This window comes from Neltuma alba, unplaced genomic scaffold (genome assembly GCF_004799145.2).
Source record: "Neltuma alba isolate B1F8T4 unplaced genomic scaffold, ASM479914v2 tig00011648_pilon, whole genome shotgun sequence".
In the NCBI taxonomy this organism is placed as follows: domain Eukaryota; kingdom Viridiplantae; phylum Streptophyta; class Magnoliopsida; order Fabales; family Fabaceae; genus Neltuma; species Neltuma alba.
The window spans coordinates 167,848-191,700 of NW_021636296.1; the positions used below are offsets into that span (position 1 = coordinate 167,848).

Here is a 23,853-nt window from a genome sequence, read left to right on the forward strand (position 1 = left end):
ATAGAAACACCATGATCTTTAATTTGTCCATCGAAGTATATAAGGAAAATATTTTTGAAAAATCATATCATCAATCTATATTTAAATGTCGTACCCAGTTAATTAATCAATTTGGTCTCGCATCATATATCAGATGGGTCATCTGAAAAACTAAGCAGAAATTTTAAATTCCTTGTGTATATTACATCTCTTCCACCATGACTTCGATCACATAAGAAAAAGAAAAATCAACGTCAACAGATCTTGATATATTACATGATTGGTAGGATTGATACTGTGAACGTAGATAGATGCCAACTATAACTGGATAATCAAATGACGCTTCATCTTCATGACGGATGAGACATAAACCTTACATTATTCACAAAACACAAACCATGTAGCTTCTCAGTTAAACATTTTTACCTATCAGCCTCTATAAAACCCTTCATGCATATCGCTCTTCCTCATCATCAACACACAACACTTTCACGTACAACCATCAAGGCCTTCCCATTTCTATCGGCAAGAATGAAGATCCAGCGAGCTATCTTCTTAGTCTCACTCATTTTTTTCATCTCTTCCATCTCCACTTTAGCCCAGTCACCTGCCGCTTCCCCTAAACCCCCACCGAAAAAACCATCCCCCGCAGCTACAAAGGCTCCGTCTCCGGCGCAGGCGAAGCCATTGGTCCCCACATTACCTCAGTCTCCAGAGTCGTCCTCTGAATCAACCCCCGACGACATCACAAGAATCCTCAAGAAGGCCAAAGTGTTCACTGTTTTTGGCCGCCTCTTGAAAACCACGGAAATCATTAACAACGTCAATTCACAGCTCATAACTGCAAAGTCCGGTGGCCTGACCATCCTCGCCCCGGACGACGACGCCTTCTCGGATCTCAAAGCAGGGTTCCTCAACTCCCTCAACAACGGCCAAAAGATCGAACTCTTACAGTTCCACATTCTTCCCGTTTTCGTTGCCAGCAACAATTTCGATTCTCTGAACAACCCGGTTCAGACGTTGGCGGGCACGGATAACCCCGCGAGGCTGCAGCTCAACGTGACGACGTTCGGGGACAGCGTGAATATCACGACCGGGGTGGTGGATGCCACCGTTAAAGGCATAGTATACTCCGATAGGCAGCTTGCTATATATCGTTTGGACAAGGTTCTTCTTCCTCTGGACTTTGTTCTGCCCAAGTCTGCTCCGGCGGCGGCTCCTGCAGCCCTGGCAAAAACGCCTAAAACTGATAAGGAGAAGCCATCAGAAGACGATGATAGCGCGGATGACACAAGCCAGAGAAAATCCGGAGCGAGTGGTGTGTTTAGGAGCCAAGGAGGCGCGCTGGTATCTCTTGGAATGGCTTTGGTTGTCGGAGCAGCAATGTGGCGTTGAAGAAGATCCATCCGATGCGACTGAATTTCTCGAACAAGCGCGTTAATTAATTAATTATTTATTTTTAAGCAAGCTCCCCAATTAACTTTGTTGGCGTTGTCGTCTATTTTCGGCGTTCTAAACATTTATAAATTTTTCCTGGGCTTTCGAATTTGTTGGCGTAGGAGATTGTTGCTTGAGGACATCTGAATCCACAACATGTTAATCTTCCTTTTTTGTTCAATCTTTCGTTTCATTTTATGAGATTATAAAATTACGCTTGTTTTTGGTACTTTACACTGTGAAGCATGCGGAAGTGTTTAATTTTTTTTTTCCCAGTTACACATGTCCGAAAGAAAAATTATTAGTAATAGTTTTTGTGCATTTCCTGTGATTATTTAGAGGGGAAAAAAAAGCTTCACATGTACAAGTCAACTTGGCGTAACTAGTAGTTTTTCCATGGATTCGAAATCTAAACTTCCGTTAGGGGGGGGGGGGGAACAACCTAAACCTTCTATCTTTTTTGTCGGAAAGTGAATTTTCATTTTTTTTAATATCCTGAAAAGAGGGGAAAAAAAGAAGAAGAAGCAACTATGAGGTGTTTGGATTCTAACAAACATAATTTTAAAAAGTGTTTTTTATGTAACTTCTCTCACATGCTCACTTTATATATCATAAAATTATTTTAAACTTATAATTTGGTTTTTACCATGAACAGCTGAAGGTCCCAAAATCTGAGGTCCTGGTTTTCATCTTCTTTACATTATATCTCCAATTCTTTATATCCAAAAGAAATTTAAAATTTTCATCTCAATAAGCGATCGAAAAAAGATAATGAAATTAAAAATGATATGATTAATTAAAAATATTTTAAATTTAGTCTTTAGATCCATACCATTGATCGATATCAAAGTGGATACTGTTCATTTTTTGTCGAATTAGTTTTCTTAGTGCCATGAGAGAATGTGTGTACATATACATCAAACTGTATAAAAATATATTATTTACAAGACATGAATAATGTATAACTTGCCTAAATATGTGTCTAAGTATTGTTTGTTAAAAAAAAAAAAAAAAGGCAACATATATCATGAAGCCTAACAGAATTCAAATTGATACATGTTTTATACGAGCGATCTATCATTTTATGGATTGAGTTAATATTTAGATAGAAACAAAAGCAGTAAAATAATATCAATTTTATTTTGTTGTATTAAAAGGAATTTTAGGCCTTGGTGCGCGCGCGCACTCACATCTTAATGCATTATTGTTATATGAATTAGCCGCATATATATATGACTTGACACGTATACCTTAAATAAATGCAGAACTTACTGCAGCAATATAATATTTTGCATCGAGTTTCTTACGTTTCCGTAGACATTTTTGTAGATTGCAGTATCTAATTAAAGGAAGGTGCAAAATTAGTCAAATTTATGGATATATATATCATCATAAATACGTATAGTCTTAATTAAGCTGATGAGTTTTGTGTTGCGTGGATGACATATATCCCAATTTAATTTGTAGGACGTATCAAAATAGTTGTAGCTAATGATATTATAACTCCCTCTTGTAATGAGTGTGAAGTAAAGAAAGAACTGAAAGGATGAATCTGATGGATACAGAGCTGGTCTGATTGAGAAATGAGAGCGGTATAATTTCCAAGGGGGGTTAAACTGGGATTAATCTCCATGGCAGGGCAGATGATGAGATATGCCCTCACATCACCCAACCATTTAGTTTCCCTACTTTAAGCATTTTACCTAACTTGCATTTTGTTCAGAGCCTCTATAAAGCCCCTCACCTACGTCCCTTCCCCTCGTCGGACACAACACTTCCATTCATATTCATTCTTCTAAGCCTTCATTTTTCTACCACACACGATGACGATCAGCAATGCTCTTTTCTTGTTCTCACTACTCGTCCTTTTCATCTCTTCCATCTCCACTTTAGCCCAGTCACCTGCCGCTTCCCCTGAGCTCCCACCGAAAAAACCATCCCCCGCCGCCACAAAGGCTCCGGCCCCCGCCCCGGCGAAGCCATTGGTCCCCACATTGCCTCATTCTCCGGAGTCGTCCTCTGAATCAACCCCCGACGACATCACAAGAATCCTCAAAAGGCCAAAGTGTTCACTGTTTTCGGCCGACTCTTGAAGACCACGGAAATCATTAACAACGTCAATTCACAGCTCATAACTGCAAAATCCGGTGGCCTGACCATCCTCGCCCCGGACGACGACGCCTTCTCGGATCTCAAAGCAGGGTTCCTCAACTCCCTCAACAACGGCCAAAAGATCGAACTTTTACAGTTCCACATTCTTCCCGTTTTCGTTGCCAGCAACAATTTCGATTCTCTCAACAACCCGGTTCAGACGTTGGCGGGCACGGATAACCCCGCGAGGCTGCAGCTCAACGTGACGACGTTCGGGGACAGCGTGAATATCACGACCGGGGTGGTGAATGCCACCGTTAAAGGCATAGTATACTCCGATAGGCAGCTTGCTATATATCGTTTGGACAAGGTTCTTCTTCCTCTGGACTTTGTTCTGCCCAAGTCTGCTCGGCGGCTGCTCCAGCTAGCCTGGCAAAGACGCCTAAAACTGATAAGGAGAAGCCCTCAGAAGACGATGGTGGCGCCGATGACACAACTGAACAAAAATCCGCGGCGGCTGGTGTATTCAGGACTCAAGGGACGACATTGATGTCTCTTGGAGTGGCTTTGATTGTTGGAGCGACGATGTTGTGTTGAAGGAGATCTATTTGGCAGATGCAATCGAACTTTTCAAACAAGCGCAATTCTTTTTGGTTCTTTTTTTTTTTTTAAATGTTTTACTTTTGTGTTCTTTTTCTTCGATTCTGGGCATTCGTTGGCGTCTGAGGAAGACGTGAATCCCTGTATGGTTTTGTTTTTTTGTTTCTAAAACATTGTTATTTATTTTCTTTCGATAATTTTTGCGGTACCAAAATTGTATAAATCAAACATTAATTCCCTTGCTTAATACTCGTAGTTTACAAGCTCTAGTTGGAAGTTGGAACACAGGGAAAGGCTAAACTAGGCACAATTTAAATTTCACGAGGTAATGAATACATGAAAATTTAAAAAGTGTCACAATTGAATATGAACATATATATATCCCAGATCAGAATGTCCCTCGTCAAAGACCTGAAAGGAGAGGCAGTTATTACAAATTTGTGTTAATCCAGGTGTTAAAGGATTCAAGAAATAAAATGATATAATGCTATATTCAGCTAAGTACGATCACAATAAAAAAGAAATTAAGGGTAAAGTGACCACCATCGTATCATAAAAGGAAGATTTATTATTGCATGCATTAAAAATTTGTGTTCGAAAACTTTTGTTAATTAAGTTTTGAGTCATGTCTGACTTTTAATTTTGACTTTTTGAAATTCAACTTATCTAGTTATTTTTATAAAAATATTCTTGTCAATAAAATATAAGTAGTCCAATTGGTAAAATTATGCCGCTGCCCTTTTGATCATAGTAGACGTTTCTTGTAAAATCTAAAATTCTTTTTGTATTTAAAGAAAACAAATTAAAGGCCCATCCATGACGTAGGTGCCCTCAAATGGGTTAATTGATCCTAATTAATGATAACAGTTAGCAAAAACCCCGATAAGATCTAATGTTTAGACACCCATTTTCTCCAAGTTCCCAAGGTTCTGGATGAATATTCCCATCTACCATCATCCTAATTGATACTCCATTATAACAATTTTCTTCTTTCAGCTGAATTTATTTGTCAGAAATGTAAGGCATAAGCTATTGACTCAATTTTTTTCTGACAAACGATTCAAAATGCTCATCACTAATGGCTTCTAATTAATTAATCAAAGCCATTCTCCATATGAATTCAAGCAAGCTTCTGTCCTTTGCAAATTAAAGCTGCATATGGGCTCTCCACTGTGCGAATTGATCTCTATAATTAGTTGTTTATCATATATGTAGAAGGTTCTCGCGACAATCTTTTAATTTCTAAAGAATATGACTCTTTACCTCATCCAAAAATTACTTTTTTTTCCCACTTCAAAATCGAAATACTATACTGCGTGCTTCCTTTGCCCTGCTTGTTAAGGTAAGAGGAAAAAACCATTTGATCCACCCATCCCTGGTTTTGTATATTGATGCACCACCTGACGCTGTTGGTGGAAAAGGAAATACAGGCTTACAATTAATCACGTACCTTTTTTCCTATTTGCATGTACACATCTAATAGTGCTCACTCTCTCCCTCCGTTTCCTCTGCCTCGAGAGCCAATTTCTCCATCTCGCCCCTTTCAATCTTCATCGATGCAGCTTCGTCACCTTAATTAACCTTTTCAGATATAATTACACCATGTCTGCTCTCAGATCACCTTATCAGATTCTGCAACTAAACCTTTCACCTACCAATCATTCGCTCTCTCCCACCCTCAATAAAACCCCCTCTCCTCCTCCTCTCTAACTCACCAAGCACTCACTGCAATTACAGTCTCAATCAGTTTCCACAGAGCGCATAGCCTTCATTCGACTCAACGACAATGAAGCAATCCCTCTCTTGTTTGTCACTGGCTCTTCTAATTTCCTTCTTGTGTTCCGCGATCACTCTTGCTCAATCTCCGGCGGCGGCCCCAGCAAAATCCGCAGCACCTGCAGCCGCTCCCACAGCGGCAACTCCTGCAGTACCCCAGTCAGCTTCTGTCGACATCGTCGGAATCCTAAGGCAGGCCAACGGCTACAATGTCTTTATCCGTTTGCTGAAATCCACCCAATTGGTAGATCAAATCAGTTCACAGCTGGGTACTACAAAATCAGGCGGCATCACGATCTTCGCACCAGACGACGGTGCATTCTCAGCACTCAAACCTGGGTTCCTCAACAGTCTCGCTGACAAGCAAAAGCTCGAGCTTTTGCAATTCCACATCCTGCCTGACTATATCTCCACAGCAAACTTCGACACTCTCACCAACCCAGTTCGTACCCTGGCCAGTGCTAACCCAAGCAAAGCACAACTAAACGTGACCAGTTTTGGTGGGAACGTCAACATTTCTACTGGGGTTGTTAATACCACATTGAATGGAGTCATCTATACGGATAATCATCTGAATATTTACAGGGTAGGCAAAGTTCTTCTCCCTCAGGACTTCTTTGCGGTTGCTAAGGCACCAGCGCCTGCACCTGCAAAAGCAAAAGCAAAGCCAAAAGCCGAAGCACCCCCAAAAGACACTGTTGAAGCTAGTCCGGTCGCCAAGGCCCCTAAGCCGGAGAAGGAGAAGCCTACCACAGATTCCACGCAATCCTCGCAGGTTGTTCCCACTGAAGTGAACTCTGGCGCTATCAGAATCGGATTGTGTGGAGCTCTGGTGTCCACTCTTGGAGTTGCTACCGTTGCAGTCTTGGCCATATAAATTTAAATAAGACATTCTATTGGGTAATTTAATGTTGATCAACACGTGTGAAGGAGTATGCCAAAGAAGGGAATGCTGGTGTGTGTTTAATAGAGTGGATTAGGATTTAATGCTTTGCATGAGATCTTCATGTTTGTCTTTATTGTCTCTTGATTCCATTGAAAAGTTGTATGCTGTTTTTGGTTCTGATAATGCTTTGCTGGCAAATATTTTCTTTGATCCATTAAATTTTACAGTGAATTCGTACTAAAAGTTATCAGCAATTATTTGCTCAAACATGAGCTAGATTCCATTTCGTAGTGAATCATAATTAAAAGTTTGACTGCGTTATCGTACAATTAACTTGGCCATCATCTCAAGTTAAAAGAATCTCTTTGCTCTGAGCAGTTATTAATTATAAAAAGCTTGAATCCGTGCAGAAAATGCTTCAATCTTTAATGATTTTAGTGGAGGTTTAAAGCTAATTGCCCGCAGTTAGAATAAATAATGGAGATGCTTCAGATTCCACTGCTTTCCTTTCCTTGAGGAAAGTGAATATGAATATGCACTGTGTACATTCTCTCTCGTTCACGGGACCAATTTAAGGCACACTCATAGATGAGAAAGATTCTGCATCCCAAAACAGTCTTAATAATTAAAATGCCATATTTGTGCATGAGTAAAAGAATTTAGAAAAGTTGCTTATGCATAATTATTTAAAACTTGCAAGAGTTTATAAATAATATATCATAGAAAATAAGATATTATCATTGTGATAACATATTCTATTTCTATTAATCTATAAAATAATAGAATAGCTAATAAAAAGAAAATACAAGTAAACATAAAAAAATCATCAATACATATATAAAGCAAGATCTTGTATTATTATGGACTTATTTGTTATAGCTTTTTTTTTTTAACTTTAATTTGGACCTATGCGTATATTAGTTGAATGTTTTACACTTTTACTTCTCTAGCTAGTTTAAGATAATTTATGGCAGAATTTTCGAGATGAGCTATATTTAGAAACAACTTAGAGTTGAAAAGGTCTAGGACAATATTAAGAAAAATAGAACATATGCAGCAACTTCATTTTAGGTGATGAAACTACGTACAAACGGTGGAGCAAGTGAGTATTAATTTATTAGTGATAGATATTCCTTGGCTCTATCTGATGTTTAATTATTTTTGCGCGTAATATATACATTTCTGTAGGAAGTTAAATTTTCGCGGCCACGTTTTGACTATTTGTATTAATCATCGGAGTGACAAAGTGATTTAAATTTAAATAATTTAAAACCAAGCTAATATGTATAATGATTTAAAATAATTGTTTATTACTATAGTAGTATTTCTAGATTTGTGGATTAAGGGCCCACCATCATAAAATGGGAGCTGTATGATAGCAAACCAGAGTAAGAGTGCATTAAAGGATATAAGACGCCCCCGTCGTGTTTTCTGGTGCCATTTGTTTAGTTTGAGAGCTGAAATTATGTCGACGTCCTAACTTCCTTACGTCCTGATCCCCATTCCCGATCCGGCGATTATTAATTTTCAAACTTTGTTTAGGCCCACTTAGGAAACATGATGGCCCGACCTTTACTACCCACCAATACGAGCATTAAATTCTTACAGCACACGGTCACTGACTCACTATGGTAATAAGGATGCCTGGCATTAATATATAATTAACGAAACAGAATGAATTAAGAAGGTGATTCCTGACAAAATGGAATGGTGAGATATTGACACGCTGAAAGCTCATTATGAGGCGTACGTAGTGTATCAGAAGCCGGATTCGTGGTTCTTCAGTCTTTTTACCCCACCCTCCTTAAATTTCATCAACTCTCATTTAAAATTTAATAATTTTTAAATTTTATCCCTGTTTAATATACACTATACCTCATATAAACAAAGTCAATATAATAATAAATTAGGGATAAAATTATACATCCATACAAAAAATTTCTCTCAGTGTCCTATAAATAGGACCAAAAATACTTTCTCTCTGTCTTATAAATAGGACCAGAGGCGTAACAATTTGATTAATTACTTTTCCTCTCTTCCTTAATTATTGACGTTAATGTATACTCCCAGTATCTTCCAACTTTTCACTTACATCACTTTCACCACATACTATTCATCCAATTCATATGCTACCTATAGTTCTTATAATATAAGAACTAGTTGACTAATTTAAGTGGGTTAAGAAAACTAATTAATTTAGTTGTTTATAATAACTAAGCGTTATTTTTTTAAAATATCACTGCTAATTAAATGTGATGACTAGAACTACTATTATATCAAAAACTATCTATGAAAAAAATAAATAAATCTAAAAGACAAAGTGAATTAGAATATTATATTTATGACTAAAATAAAAGGTTAAATGAATTCTTATATTAAACACAGATAGTGTATATGTGTGTATATGCTCATCACACCCTCCCTCCCCCCCTCCTTACCTATCTCCTCTTATCTACAACGATTATTATGCTTGTTTTCGAAACTATAGCTAAACCTTGTAACAAACTAACAACCAGTCCTCTATCTATCCCTCCCTCAAGTAAAAAAGCGTTCACTTCTCTTTCCCATCACAACAAAACGCGCACAAGTTAAACACCATTGCTTGTTCACTATTGGCAATCTAGTCTCTCTGTCTGCAACATAAAATGCAGATGCAACGCCACTTCCCCGGCTCAGTTTTCCTGCTACTTATAACCCCCACCGTCTCTTCAGCCCAGCTTTCACCGGTTCAGCCTCCATTTCAGGCTCCCGCCACGATCCCTGCCCTCTGCTCCCGCTACCGTGCCAGTTGCAGCGCGAGGCTTGAACACCGTTGTCCCCGTGACTTTCGTCAATGTGGCCCCCGCGGTCACTGTACCGAAAGGTCCCACCATTGACATAGTCCAAATACTCGGGCTTCAAAATTCTCCGGCCTAATCCGCTCAAAACTACTCAATTGATCAACCGGCTAAACTCTCAGCTCTCGACGTCAGGATCCGGAGGATTGACCATTTTCGCCCCCCACGACGCCGCCTTCTCCAGACTAAAAGCAGGCCTTTGAACTCTCTCAGTGACAGGCAAAAAGTGGAGCTTCTACAGTTCCACACGATCTCTTCGTTCATCTCCTTCCCTCACTGCGACACTCACCAACCCCGTTCAGGTGCAGGCAGGCGATGACCCCGCAGGGCTTCAGTTAAACGTCACCACTTACGGCGGGAGCCAGGTCAGCATGATCACTGGCCCCGTTAATGCCTCCGTTACGGGTACGGCCTATACGGACATGAAACTTGCCGTTTATCAGGTGGACAGGGTGTTGCTTCCACTTGACGTTGTCCTTCCAAAGGCCGAGGCGCCGGTGTCGGCTCTTTCAGCGGCCAAAGGGGATTCTCCAAATCTGATAAAAACAAGGCGTCTTCATCAGATGCTGTAAGTGGTGATGATAAAGATAGTGATGATAAAGATGACGCCGTTTTGGATGACACTTCTGCGGGTTCTTTCAGTTTTGACGGACAACTTATGGGGCTCACTCAGCTCCTCGGAGTGGCTTTTTTCGCTGCAGCCATGATATGAAAGTGGAAAATCAGACAAATTAAAGGGTTTCAAAGTTTTTTGTTTTTGTTTTTTGCACTGTTTTATTTTGTCCTCAATTGGATTCAATGGTCGCGATGCATTTTTGAAGCTTGAATGCCTGTGATGTCCATTAATCGCTTATTTTGCAGTCTTTATCGTTACATATATCCCAATTGTAATTATATATGGGTCTGGTTGTGTGTCTCTCGTTTCCCACAGTTTAAGTTTTGGATTCCCTTATATATATATATATAGCGTAATTAATAAGAGTTCCGATTTTTTTTTTCCCAAAAAAATAGTGATGTAGACGTAGCTAACCCCTTTTGAGACGTTAATGATGTTGATTACTTGTTGGTGAAAATATAATACTTATGCTTTTCTTAAAGTATATCGTTAGAGTGTTTGGGTAAAAATAAAATTATAGTTTTAAAAGTATTTTTATAGGTACGAATTAAATATGTTGAAGAAATTGTTTCGTTTTATGTAAAAGTGTTTTTTTAAAAACGTTTATTCGTGTTGCCAAACACCCCACATGTGCATAATTGAGCATCCATATATTTTCTGTTCGTTTTAAGTCCATATACGGATCTGTGACACGAGCTGCACGTATTAACTCTTACGAGGCATAGCATATATCATGAAAAATGACTAATCAAATTGCGGACTTATTTGATTTGGTTTATAAATAGTTTTTTAATTGTGATTTAGGTAACACAAAGTATGTAAGAATATTCTATTTTGACTTACATAAAATATGTTTATAAATACTTAAGCAAGACAACTCAAATGAGCCCTGCATCAAAGTAATGATCGAGTATTTTGCTTCCGTTTATGATCATATGCGCGCTTAATTTCATTTTCATGACTTTAAAACCAAAAACCTCTCAATCACATCAAATTTTATCTCACACGTACATATAAAATTAGAAGTGAAAAATTACTAACCTCATTGAGTACAGACAGTAACAATACTTTCGTCTGATTGGTTGTTGAGCACGGTACTGTAGATCACCAAAAAAGAAAAACTTTGTAATGATCTAAATATTGAGCACGTGAATGTGTCGATATGGCTGACTCCGCAGAATAGACTAGACACCACGACAAAAATAAAAACAAATTAAAATTAAAATTATTAAAAAGGACAGGGTCCATACTTCATCGTGGTTCACGGTCCTCACAGTTGAATGCAAACTAGAAAAGCCACTCAACAAACGAACAGGAAGGCATAAATAAAACTCTCATGACTTAGTCAGGTACGGAGCTGTAAAAGCTATAATCTATCATGATCACCGTTAGAGCAAGAGCTAGGTTTGTGGTCAAACTAAAAACTGCGCTTCTGCATGGAGAGCCCCCCCCCCCCAAAAAAAAATTTACCCCTCTGATTCTCAATTTTGGACCCATCCTTTTTTATTGTTTAGTCTCTTCAACATGCAAATGGCCCCCACCCCCCTGGCCTTTCACGGGACCTTCTATATATCTATCTATTACATCTCCTTCACGTTCGAGTAAACATATTTCGCTTTTGATTAAAGTATCCCTAAAATTAATAAGCCGATGAGTCGTACGTGCGTACTTAATTAAAATTCGGGATATGATCATATAGTTGCAGGTAGGTATACCAAACCAAAATAGTTACACTTTCTCCTGTTTCTCTCTGCGCCCGGCGCTGAGTCGAGTCGACTAGCTTGCTTCCAGCCTCAAACTCTCAACTTACCTACCTTAACTAGTTTCCCTAAGCTGCTTCATTAGTCGAAAGTCGAAACTTACGATGAGTGATGCGCAACGTACTGGCTCAGGTCCAAGGCGCTGAAGCTGAGGCTGAGCCCATTGTACTGAACTTGGCTAACTCTTGCTCCAGAAAGGGTCCGCTCATCGACTCCCCTCCAACTCCCAGAAAGTCTCTGGTCAAACCTAGCTCCTCTTCATTCGAGCTCGAACGCAAACCCTTGGCTGTGCTCGCAAACGACCTTGGATTAGAGTCGTTTAGCAGAAACCCACCTCCAAGGCTGGTACTCTTGTTATTCGTTTGCTTGAAAATTTTGTGAACGTCAACGTTAGTGTTGTTGGAGGAGTTTAGAACAGCTGAGCCCATCAATCCAAAGTGGTTGATAGAGTTGAAGGAGGATGTGTTGACATTGTTGGGGGTCGTAGATCCTATCTGTGCCGCTTTCTGTAAGAGTGCAGTGGCTGACATGTGACTTGCTCCTCCAGCTTGTGGGTTCTGAATCTGATGACAGGAGTACAGAGCGCCTATGCTATGCGACAACTCTACTTTGTTTTCTTCTGGTTCTTGCTTCAGTCCATGTGGCACCATTCCAGACACACACATGTTGTTGGCACTTGTAATTGATGATTCTGCTTCTGGGTATCGGCTAACCCACTGTGTCTGATGCGTTGATGTCCCAAACATGTCCATCCCTTGAACTAAATCCGGAAAGCGGGAATTCAAATTGTTGCTTCCTACGCTGAGCTGTTGATTGAGCTGACCAAAGTTCCCCAATGCTCCTTCGGAACCTCCAAATTCTGGATGGAACCCTGGAAATATCTCAGGGATTATTCGTGGTGCTTGGTGGTGATTGATGCTCATCAAATGGTCACTTCTCATGTTAGTAAATGCTGAGGGTACTGTCGTTATTGTTCGCGCACTTTCTTCGGCCAAGGCGTCACAGAAAGCTCTGTGAGTTATGAAGCTGTCCTTCCTGATTTGTGGCATACATGGACAACAGACATTATTTAATATTAGTATATACCGACAGCATGAAATGTGTTTTTTCTTGTTTGTCCCGAACCTCAAAAGCTCGCAATTCAAGCGTTTATCTTTTTTATTCTTTAAAAAACTCGTTAACCCTTATTATTAATGCAAGCATATGTAAAAATCACCACCTTGTTTTGTCTCAGCTAGTGAAAAATCTTTGTGAACAAAATCTTGCTTTGTCAAGCTAAATAGTGCTTGGTGTGTGTGTTTGTTTTTTCAAAATTATGTTAAAATAAGTAGTCTCCCCGAATCCTCCGATTCTGCATGAGCATTAAATTCACGCAATGGACATATTTAATATCACATTAAATTCTTTGAGAATAATCGAATCATAAACATCAAGTTCAGGGGAGTTTCGGCTTGTACTATACCTGGAGAAAATGGTGCCACAGTCACATTTGTACTCTCTGGTGCCACAAATCTTGCTATGGGCTTTCCAATCGGATTGAACCGCGTACTTCTTGGAGCATTTTTCGCACTTCCACTTTTTCTCCCCGTGCTTTCTACTGAAGTGTTTTTTGATCCCGGTGAGGTCTCCGAGGGCTCTGGAGGGATCGTGGTGCACGCAGGTCTTCTCAGGGCATACATAAACCTTCTTCCTCACTTCTTTGTTGGTTCTCTGGCGGAGCTTCCACGGAAGATTGTGGCCGCGGCGGTGCAGCTGCAAGTTCTGGTCTCTCTGGAAGCCCTTATTGCAGATTTCGCACACGAAGCGGTTCGTCGCCATGAGGGACTTCGGCGATAGTGCTATCACTTCTGCATCTGGATCTGGTTTGCAAATCCAACAGAGCAAAATCAAAATAACTCGGAAAAGGGATTATGCACATACATAAGAAATTTGAAGGGATGAACTTGCCTGGTGTTCCGGGGAGATTTCTCCTTTTCTTGACTGGATTTGAATTAGGGTTAGGGTTGGAATTTGGGTCGACGAAGGTGTTAACGGTGGAAGGAACAGAAAGGGAATCTGCAGGCATCATGTTTTGAAACTGAAGCTTGAAGAGCCAAAGTGGAAATAGCTAGGTATGTAGCGAACTGAAACAGCGCTGCTGAGGAAGGCTGAAGGGGAGAAGCACTAGCAACTGGCTGCTGGTTGGCACTAAATAATTTTTCTTAAAAAAGCAAAAAACAAACAAATAACCTTATTGAGCTGCCAGTGCTGGTGTTTGGTGCAGGGAAGAGATATTTTTGAGTGGGAATCATGAACTGGGGGAGGAAATTAAAGTTGGTTAGCATGTGAAACGCGAGGAGAGCACAAGAGGATTGACTTGAAGGCTATGGTTGATGATGAAATGCGATCCAAAATTTCAAGGAGAGAACGGAGAGGAGAATATTTCTGTCTCTCTCTCTTCCCCACTTCTCCTTATCTAACACGGCTGCTGTGGAAGTCGGTGAACCGTAGACCCTGCTGGACCATTCTGTCTCTCTCCCTCCCTCTTTCTCTCTCTTTCACTTTCGCTCTCTCTCTTTCTCCCCCCGCTTCCCTCCCTCCCTGTGGATATATATAATAGGGATATATAGCCCAGTAGTAACACTGTAATTCTAGTCGAGGAGCTAGTAAATGAACAGGGCGCAGGGGTAATTACAAAACAGACCCAGCTCACGCCTTGAAAGGTTTCAACCTGTAATTGATCAATTGGTGGATATTAACTTTCATGCACGCATATTGTTATCTTTGAGGGAGTAACGAAAAAGAGGGGCCAAAAGAAAAGGAGAGTAAAAAGTGAGGGAGCTTTAGAGACAGCTAATGAGAATGATTATGGCATGATTGTGTGATGAAGAGAAAGTATGGGGAGAGAGAAGGAGAAGAGGGAGCCCGTGAGGCCTGGCTGGGTAGGAGTGGGAGCCCACACTGAGACAGGAGATGACTGCTACCGCTTCATGTGTCCACCCGCACCACCCTCCCTAACACTACTCTATTCTGAGTATTCTCCCTCTTCCTTTTGCATATTCAATAAAACGTTACCCTCCCACACTAGCCCACGCACCTGACCCACCCTCTCCGAGTTGACTCGCTCCTTTCTTCTTCCTCTTCTTTTTTTTTTTTTGTCGCAAAAAAAGAAGGCCTTACAGAGCTCTTCTTTCCTAGTTCCTTGCCATATCCTCTTGCTAATAGCAGATCTCTGTACTCTCTAGTCGCTTTTCCACTGTTGTCAGGGATAATATGTATCATATACTATCCTCCGTATATGCATGGTCCCACCAGGTTTAGAAAATGCATCAAGCGGGCCCCCCACTCCTCTCTCTCGCGAGATATGCATCATGAGATAGTTTTACAGCATGCAGATTACATTATTTACAAGCTGTCAACAATATTGTATCCATTATATATTGGAAGAAATGTGTTTAACTTGAACTAGATCACAATTTAGGAAAGAATATATTGATGATTCGAATCTGTTGCTGTCATTTTACAACAGCAAATTCAAAATTAACTCCCTATCGTGCACACACACGTATATACGGGTAACAGTTAATTTGTTGCTTTTTTTTTAAACATATTTAGGGGACGGCGTAGGTTGTGGTCACGTCTGGATTAATAAAACGATTAACAGTCCCTTGAAAATGAACGTCCACGTAGGAATGATCTGAAAGAAAATGACTGTATTTATAAACATTATGCAGTGTGTTTATTTTGGACTCCGATCATTTGACTAATTAAGAATTCAAGGCAATGAAGAAGAAGGAGGCCTCAGCTCAGACAAGAAATTCATAATTATTAGCTAGCTCAGATAGATGTTGAAGTGTGGAATGTACAAATTAAAACAGTACCCAGATCTTTGAAGATTCAGTTTCCATGGCACATAATGGAAAGTCAGTTCAAACGTTTAGAATTTTCTCGTCTAAAACAGTGGCTTCTATGTATGTATATGCCCCCACTTCTCCTTTTGCGTTTCTGGTAACCAGTTTTTCAGATAGAGACGTTTTCTTTTTCACATCCTTTCTACTTATTAACACGCTTGTTTCGCTCATCATATATATCCCACCCACCTACCTCCTTTAATCAGAAAACGCTACGCTGCTCAGCTAACATGTGTGTGTGTGTGTACATAAATCTTTTCAAGTGCTCGATCCTCAGATGGAAAAACCATCCGTTCATAATTAATTAAGCTATATATTACTAGTATATATGTGTGTGTGGACAAATGTCGGTAACTATCCACCGTATAATTAATGACACATTAATTATCTACGCCCTCTGTATATATGGTGGGGTTTTAAAGTCAAATTCTGAATCGAAGGCATATCTGATCACAAATATTGACTTGATCGTATTATTCATTTCGATGATGTATTAATTAAGCCAAGGTTGGAAATGTCACTGTCATAGCCGAAGTACCTCGACTCGTTTGAAAATAGAAATTAGACCAGAAAATGCACTGTGCTGCTAACTGCTTAACTAGGCTGCTTTAATTTCCACTCCATCATCAGTCCAATGGCATAAATTAAAGCTGGATATAAATTATCAATTGTGAGGCCATATACGGGTTGATATATATAAAGTAATGGTTGAGAATCAAGATGTGTACTGTGCATGTGATCAGCAAGACTAGTGTGTGTGTGTGTATAGACCTGGATCAAGTGAGTCACAGGACAGAATATATATGAGCATATCTGACATTGCTTTGGACTTTGAAGAAATTAACTACTCTTCTGGTTTTTAATATAATACCTATTTAACTAATTTGATTAGATTAAGGAAGTTAAGTAAATTAGTTAATTATAAGAAATATAATATGTTTTTTCTAAAATATCATAATCATCTTTTTTAATATCCTTTCTCTTTTACTTACTTGATTATGGTTGAAGGAGTATCCATAAGGGTACTTTGAAAAAAATTAATAAATATGATAAATATGTTTTATATTTAGGAACAAAATCAATTCAACAATCAAATCATATATTAAAGATCGGAGGAGTATAATGTATCAAACAACTTACGCGTGCAGTATTGTTATCTTCCACTCAAAGGGCATTAGTGCAGTGTTTTTTTAATCATGGATGTCCCATGAGTTTAAGATACAACCATTCTTCGCTTCCCTAGCTACATTTCTGATCTTGGGAACATAATTGAAGTGATATTGAAAATAGTGACTCTCTCTCTCTCTCTCTCTCGATTAAGATGTTAAGATATAATGAGGCTTCAAAACATTCTAGGATATATGTATAGGGCAAAGACCCCTACGTCATAAAAATCAAATCAAGATAAGGAAGTTACCCTAAAGAAAATCGTTTGCCAAACTTCATTTGCAAATTGGCTTCTCAGATTTTAACAATGATTTATCAGAAATTTGCAATTCACACTTGCTGATTTTAATGGGGAACATCGAAAATTGACTATATTGTTTGAAAGATTAAATAGTTTGCAACTACGTACTTGACTTCTAAGATTTGACAGCAGTTTTCAAATTTGCAGCATCTTTCACAATTCAACAGGCAATACTGAAAACTAAAGGCACACACACTTGAGTCAAGTTGCATAACCATGTGAGCATATGACGACTTAAAACCCTACATAAAACTGTATCAGCTTTCCAAAATGTCTTAACAGCCTAGTTGTAATTTTTCGTTTCTTTTTTTTGAAATCTGTAGCTGTCACTTTCCAAAAAGAATTTATTTTGAAGTTTAAAATCTGAAAATAGAAATGAGTGGAGGCTCACGTGCATGCAAATTGCAAAATCTAACAGGTACGTAGAAATTGACGAGGGAATTACGTGGAAAGCAGATAAAATGGTACGGTGCCTACGGGGGGTGTACAGTGTACGTACCAGAAGGATGCGACCACGAAGAAGGAGACATCCTTCGCCTTTTTAGCACTCAGCTTCCTCTACATGCGGGAACACACAAAGCGAACACGTTTTGCGGTTTGTAAAATTAATTCAAATTAAACTGTTAAAAAATATTTTATGATTATGGAATTTATTTCATATCTTTTAATAAAAAATATTTTCATCAAAATATATATTATGATGACAAATATTATGAGATTATTCCTGTATGATAAAAATAATCTTGCGAACCAAACGGATAGTGTTAGAGGAAGAATTTAATAGAACTTTGACCACCGCTTCAATAACTCGGCGGCGGAAGCGGAATTAACGTTAGAGGGTCAAGTAATTCAAATTTGTAAATATAATGTCAATACTAATTAATAATAAAATATATATTTGACTATTTCTATTTAAGTGGAAGTGTGTGACAGCAAAACATATGGAAGAAGTAAGTAGAGTTAGTGGGGCCAAAAACCTTGCGCAAGCATAGATATACGTGGGTTCGCCCTGCCTCAGTTCATCGTAATAACGCATATGCTTTGAAATTTTGACTATCAAAATTCTGTTTGTATGGTCCCAGTTAAAAGTAATAATTGATATATATATATATGTATATATGTATATTGCCAACAATAATTGATATATTTTAAGAGTTGCTATTATAATATTATTTTTACGTTAAACAGCATTAATGGAACGATTTTGAATTTAATTTAATTAAAGATGACAGTTATATTAGTGAAAAAGGATATATATATATATATATATTATATACGCACTGTTTTTTACTCGGACAATTTACTACCTTCTCCCTTATGTGGTACACATCCATCTCACACACCCACCCCCTATTTCGGTCCCTTAGGATATGTGTGCGTGCAAATATATGCGTGTGTGTCTCCACTCAAAAAAAAAAAGTGTGTGTTTCCACCCTGTTAAGTAGAATTAAAAAGAAATTAAGAAAAACTAGTCCAGAAGAAAATCAAAATTTTTAAGAACCCAAATCGAATAAATTTACATTAAAATCATAAATTCTCAAATTCCTTTAAAATATGCAATCATGAAATAAAAAATCCATCCTAAACACAAACCTCAATATGCGAAGCATGCCTTGAAGGTATAAAAGGTTGGGATTTTGGATTAAGATTTAAGAAATTCATGGGGTTTGTGAGCTTTAAGATCTGTATACACGCCGTGATAAATCTTCTGAACTCAACTTGACTATTCTTTATTAAATTAGAATCACACTTTATTCCCCACCTCTGATCACGCGATTATCAAATGTGTAATTCAAAGAATACTTATAAAGGTACTTACAGATCACCCACCAATAAAACTTTTATATAGGTGGCGGGATTTAAACTCACAGATTTATAGATTATAAACTGATTTCTTATTAACTGGACTAACTGATGTTAGTTGTTATGATTGTGATTTTAAAAGAACAAGGACGTGATTTCCCATTAGCATGCCCGAGATGCTCCACGAAGGCTATCAGCCGATCCACTCAATGGGTTGGGCCTTTTTTATTTTGTTGGGCCCACATTTGGTCAGACGCTGCCTCTGGCTATAAAAACTCATCACCATATCCACATAAATGCTTTAGAGGGTGTTTAGATTCCTTAATAGTCACTTTTAAAAAGTAATTTTTTACAAATAAAAAAAACTCTTTCACATATTTATTTTGTATATTATAAAAGTACTTTTAAAATTATAGTTTTGTTTCTACTTAAATACCCTCTTAGCCAAAGAGGGATTGTCTAGAACTTCTTTATTGGATGTTTGTTCGCCACAGTCGAGGATGCTGGTTTGCAAAGAGTCTTTGGGATAATGGGATCTGATTCCCTATGATTTAGTGTTTTCTTATTTGGGCTCTAGCCCTCTTTTGGGGGGGGGGGGGGGGGAAGCAAAAAGCTTAAAGCCGTGTGAAATTTTGTATGGATATATATACATACTACCTCCGGGCATAATTATAAAACCTCATCTATATACTACAAACAACTTTATATATACTACTTTTAGTCTTTAATATAAGATCTTGTTTGACTTTTATTTTGGTTCTAAATATAATACCTCAATCCATTTTGTTTCCCATATTTATACCTTTTTTTTTTCGAGATAGTCATTCTAGTAATAGTAGTTTTAGCCAATACACCTGATTAGCAAGGATATTTTAGAAAGACAACATCTATTTATGACAAATAACTAACTTAACCTGTATTTTTAATCTTCTCAAATTAGTTAACTAGCTCTTATAATTAGGATAGAGGTAGTACATTACTAGGTAAGGTTTCATGTAATCAATCCGCGCATAGAATCCTCCTAGGATTCGAATCATCATCTCCAGAACATGACAACCTCAATTGATCATAACTAAGTTTTCTCAAACGAAGTCTGCGAATTTTGACTGATTAATTCCTAAGAAAAGCTACTTTCTCCGCCGCTTCCAAACAAACTGAAAACATGGGTTTTATCCGCCACTTTTGTTTGAAACCTTAACACCACTACTCTCCAAGGTTGTTTTTATAATTCCTCCATTTGCAGTAGCAAGATTCCTGATCAGCACATATGAATGAATTATGGGCATGTCCTTATCAACATTTTTTTTTTTTAAAAATGAACACAGGCAACCAAGCTGCAGCTCCACAGACTTTGGAAGCTCTGCATGATGAGTGAAATGTGCAATTACGTACTCTGCAAGATGTGTAATGAGGAACGATGTTCTGAAATGACTGTGTGAGATGAATCTCGTGTTGGAGAGTAATTAAGCTGCTGGATCGTAATTGCTAATAACTGGCTCATAAAAGACGACGACGAGGACAAATAAAACTGATACAGAATGAATAGCCGTAGGAATCAAATTGAGGAAGTTTCGAGGAATTGGAATCCGAGACATTTCAGCTTTGATATTTTTGGTTGGCATGACTATGTCCCTTTGAAGAGACAAATAACGTAGTTTTCCATGTGCAGAGGCTTGGCGCTGAACCCTATGCTATGAAGCCACTAAACCCTCAAGCAGCATCTTCCTGTGATTCTAAACATACAAGATTTAACATGTAAATATCAATTAATCTCGTACGGTTTCTGCGTGACGGGTTTTTTTTTTTTGGTCAAAAGCGTGACGGGGTTAAATTCCGTGGTAGCATTTCTAATTTTCTAAACAAACAAGTTCAGACGGGGGAGGATTCTACAACTTGCACAACAAGGATAAAAACAGAACCTAAAAGCTAAAACACTTTCTGCATAAATTTCTATCATCCAAAACTTACTACCGTTTTCTTTTGGACACAGCTTTTTTGGGAGAGCGCTGGAATATGGGGGAAAGTGACACTTACATAATTACCTAGTACATGTCAAATCGATAGCATCAATATTACTCTTAATTCCTAATTCTTTATTTAAAGTACGTTGATTATTGTACCTAGTGCTAGCAGGTAGGTAAAGGTCAATTCACTGAGTAAAGCCAAACCAGGAGTTTCCTCCATCTTCTTGGCTTCAACTTTACATGCAGATCACGAGACTTTAACCTTATATAATGCTGATGGCTCATTACTTTCTTTCACTTACACCCACCTAAATTGGTATTAACAGTAGAGGGTGTTTTTGATCAATTCTTGATCAATGGAAGGAGGATATCAAAGTGGGTCTAAGTTTCCGCCAGGATTCAGGTTCCATCCTTCTGATGAAGAACTCATAATTCATTACTTACAAAATAAAATCACGTCTCGTCCACTTCCAGCATTGATTATTGCAGAAATTGATCTGTACAAGTACAACCCATGGGAGTTACCCAGTTTGTTCTCCTTAACCATCCACTCTTTCTATTGGCTTACTATTTTCAAATGACCATTTCTTCTCTGTTGCTATAGGTGGGAAAAAGATGAAACTCAGAATATTTTGCTTTGATATGTGCAGAAAAGGCATTTTTTGGGGAGGATGAATGGTATTTCTTTAGCCCTAGAGACCGAAAGTACCCAAATGGATTAAGACCAAACAGAGCAGCGGCTTCAGGATATTGGAAGGCCACTGGTACGGACAGGCCTATACTTGGCTCTTGCGGATCAAAGCGCATAGGAGTGAAGAAAGCTCTGGTTTTTTACACAGGTCGCCCTCCCAGAGGGGCTAAGACAGATTGGATTATGAATGAATACAGATTAGTTGACACAACCAGCAAACCTTCCAGGTCTAAAGGCTCCATGCGAGTTAAGTATCTCTAGCATGCTAAAAGTTCCTTGATCATTCTCTCACCGTTAAATAATAATACGTCCTTGAACTTTGGATCACTTGTCAATATTTACTCACGTTTTCATCCAAAAACTATCGATGCTCACAACTCAAGTTTAGTCTTTGTCTGATACACCGATTTCAGATTATTTCAATTGTCATATAACTCCCTTGACTAACGCTCCTTCTTTTCAATTGTTAGACTTGTTTAATTATTGGAATTTTTAAATGCAGTTAAAGTAATGTATGGTATGAAATTTGGTATCGTTTTGTTGTAGGTTATGAGCTAGTAACAAGTTGCAAATGAAAAATTTTGAAATGATATCTAACTCGATCGCATTAAAGGGAACTAGACAAAGAGTCCAGATACTGCAGGATGATACTTTAGGAGGATAATTTCTAAGTTGAAGAGGGGCGTTCGCAAATTAATAAAATTGGAGTGTTTTTAATATCGAAAATGTGAATAATAATAACAATACCTTATGGTTCTATGCCTCTTCTTGTCACAGCTGGATGACTGGGTGTTGTGTCGGGTTCGACACAAAGGATGCTCATGGAAGAGTTCTGGTGAGAATCAGGAGCATCATTGTGAACCAATTTTGCAGGCAAACCTTCCATGCTGCGAGCAATTCCCAGGAAACACAAACCTTGACACTAACATCTTCACAGATTATCAATACAAAGACTATCGGATCTTAGCCTCCATTCTGGTGGGCGAGCCTATACTTCCCATAGGTAACAAGTCAAGTATGAGCTTTAAAGGCAGCAAAGGCGACGACCTCAGTTCAGTGCGCCGCTACCTCGACAACTTGAGTACAAAATCTATTGAAGATAATCAATACGAGAATCTCATTTCTTTTAACAATGCCCTTCATATTGAGAACAAAATAGATCATTTTACTGGCAAGGCGCTGCTGAGTAGTGACATGTACTGCTGTAGTCGAAATTGGTCTCAAGATGGCATCCTCAATTAGATCCCACCAGATCCTACCATCAATTTGGAAGAACCTAATAAATTGGACTCCACGGGAAGATACTCACATGAAAGAGGATCAACTTTCAGGGTGCAAACTAATCGTTACTCTACGTTTCCTTGTTCATAGTTACAATTTCTGGTACGTGAAACATGTGGATATGATCTCATGCGAAAGCGTCCATATATTCATGATGGGGACTAGGAAACTTGTCAATTGAAATTGTACTCAATTCTTATAGTTGCACATCATCTCACTTAGAATTCACATTATCAGGATGCTATATCTAGTGCATAATCCTCAAACCTAGAGGGTGTACGTGTTGTATTATTTGTTTCGTTAATATTCTGCCAAATAAAACCATAAAGCCAGAAGATGATTGATATGAAGTTTACAAGAGCGTCATCTTCCCCGTGTGATTAACAAAGGGAATCGGATAAAACATCCCATCAAGCATGGTAAGTTGATTGCTTCAGTCCTACCAATACCATCTTACGTTCGGAGGAAAAAAGGGGGGGGGGGGAGCGAGAAACAGAGCATTGGTAGAACAGAGAAAAACAAAGCCGCATGGTTGTCCTCTCCTAATGTCTCCAAACTTCACAAATATGGAACACAATGAAAGAGAAGTGAAATTATAAGGTAACTCTGCAAGAAAATGTTCCATCAACACAAGTTATCTATCAATATCTCGGCACACACCCAGAATTAAGCTAACTCTCCATGCTACCAAAACACCAATCGTCCTTTAATTATTTTGCGTATACATACATTCCGAGCAAGTACAAACCTCATCGCCCGTACACTCAAAGTGAT

General features: G+C 38.6%; 4 protein-coding genes and 2 pseudogenes across 4 annotated transcripts; 5 read left to right on the forward strand and 1 right to left on the reverse strand.

The window, feature by feature from the left end:
- Positions 1 to 457: 457 nt before the first annotated feature.
- LOC114716261 (fasciclin-like arabinogalactan protein 11) lies at positions 458 to 1,645 on the forward strand. Its single transcript, XM_028901243.1, has one exon. It carries the CDS (start codon positions 511 to 513, stop codon positions 1,372 to 1,374), a length of 864 nt encoding a protein of 287 aa, XP_028757076.1. The 5' UTR covers positions 458 to 510; the 3' UTR covers positions 1,375 to 1,645.
- A 1,571-nt stretch (positions 1,646 to 3,216) lies between these two features.
- LOC114716260 (fasciclin-like arabinogalactan protein 11) lies at positions 3,217 to 4,354 on the forward strand (annotated as a pseudogene).
- A 1,425-nt stretch (positions 4,355 to 5,779) lies between these two features.
- On the forward strand, positions 5,780 to 7,012 carry LOC114716188 (fasciclin-like arabinogalactan protein 11). Its single transcript, XM_028901142.1, has one exon. The coding sequence runs from the start codon at positions 5,894 to 5,896 to the stop codon at positions 6,758 to 6,760; it is 867 nt and encodes a 288-aa protein (XP_028756975.1). The 5' UTR covers positions 5,780 to 5,893; the 3' UTR covers positions 6,761 to 7,012.
- Positions 7,013 to 8,130: 1,118 nt separating this feature from the next.
- Positions 8,131 to 10,179, forward strand: LOC114716195 (fasciclin-like arabinogalactan protein 11; annotated as a pseudogene).
- Positions 10,180 to 11,818: 1,639 nt separating this feature from the next.
- LOC114716271 (zinc finger protein BALDIBIS) lies at positions 11,819 to 14,467 on the reverse strand. Its single transcript, XM_028901255.1, has 3 exons — positions 13,930 to 14,467; positions 13,445 to 13,841; positions 11,819 to 13,017 (listed from the first exon to the last, which is right to left on the reverse strand). The coding sequence occupies exons 1-3, from the start codon at positions 14,048 to 14,050 to the stop codon at positions 12,111 to 12,113; spliced, it is 1,425 nt and encodes a 474-aa protein (XP_028757088.1). The 5' UTR covers positions 14,051 to 14,467; the 3' UTR covers positions 11,819 to 12,110.
- A 6,996-nt stretch (positions 14,468 to 21,463) lies between these two features.
- LOC114716237 (NAC domain-containing protein 2-like) lies at positions 21,464 to 23,238 on the forward strand. Its single transcript, XM_028901213.1, has 3 exons — positions 21,464 to 21,635; positions 21,758 to 22,044; positions 22,576 to 23,238. The coding sequence occupies exons 1-3, from the start codon at positions 21,464 to 21,466 to the stop codon at positions 23,038 to 23,040; spliced, it is 924 nt and encodes a 307-aa protein (XP_028757046.1). The 3' UTR covers positions 23,041 to 23,238.
- Positions 23,239 to 23,853: the final 615 nt, after the last annotated feature.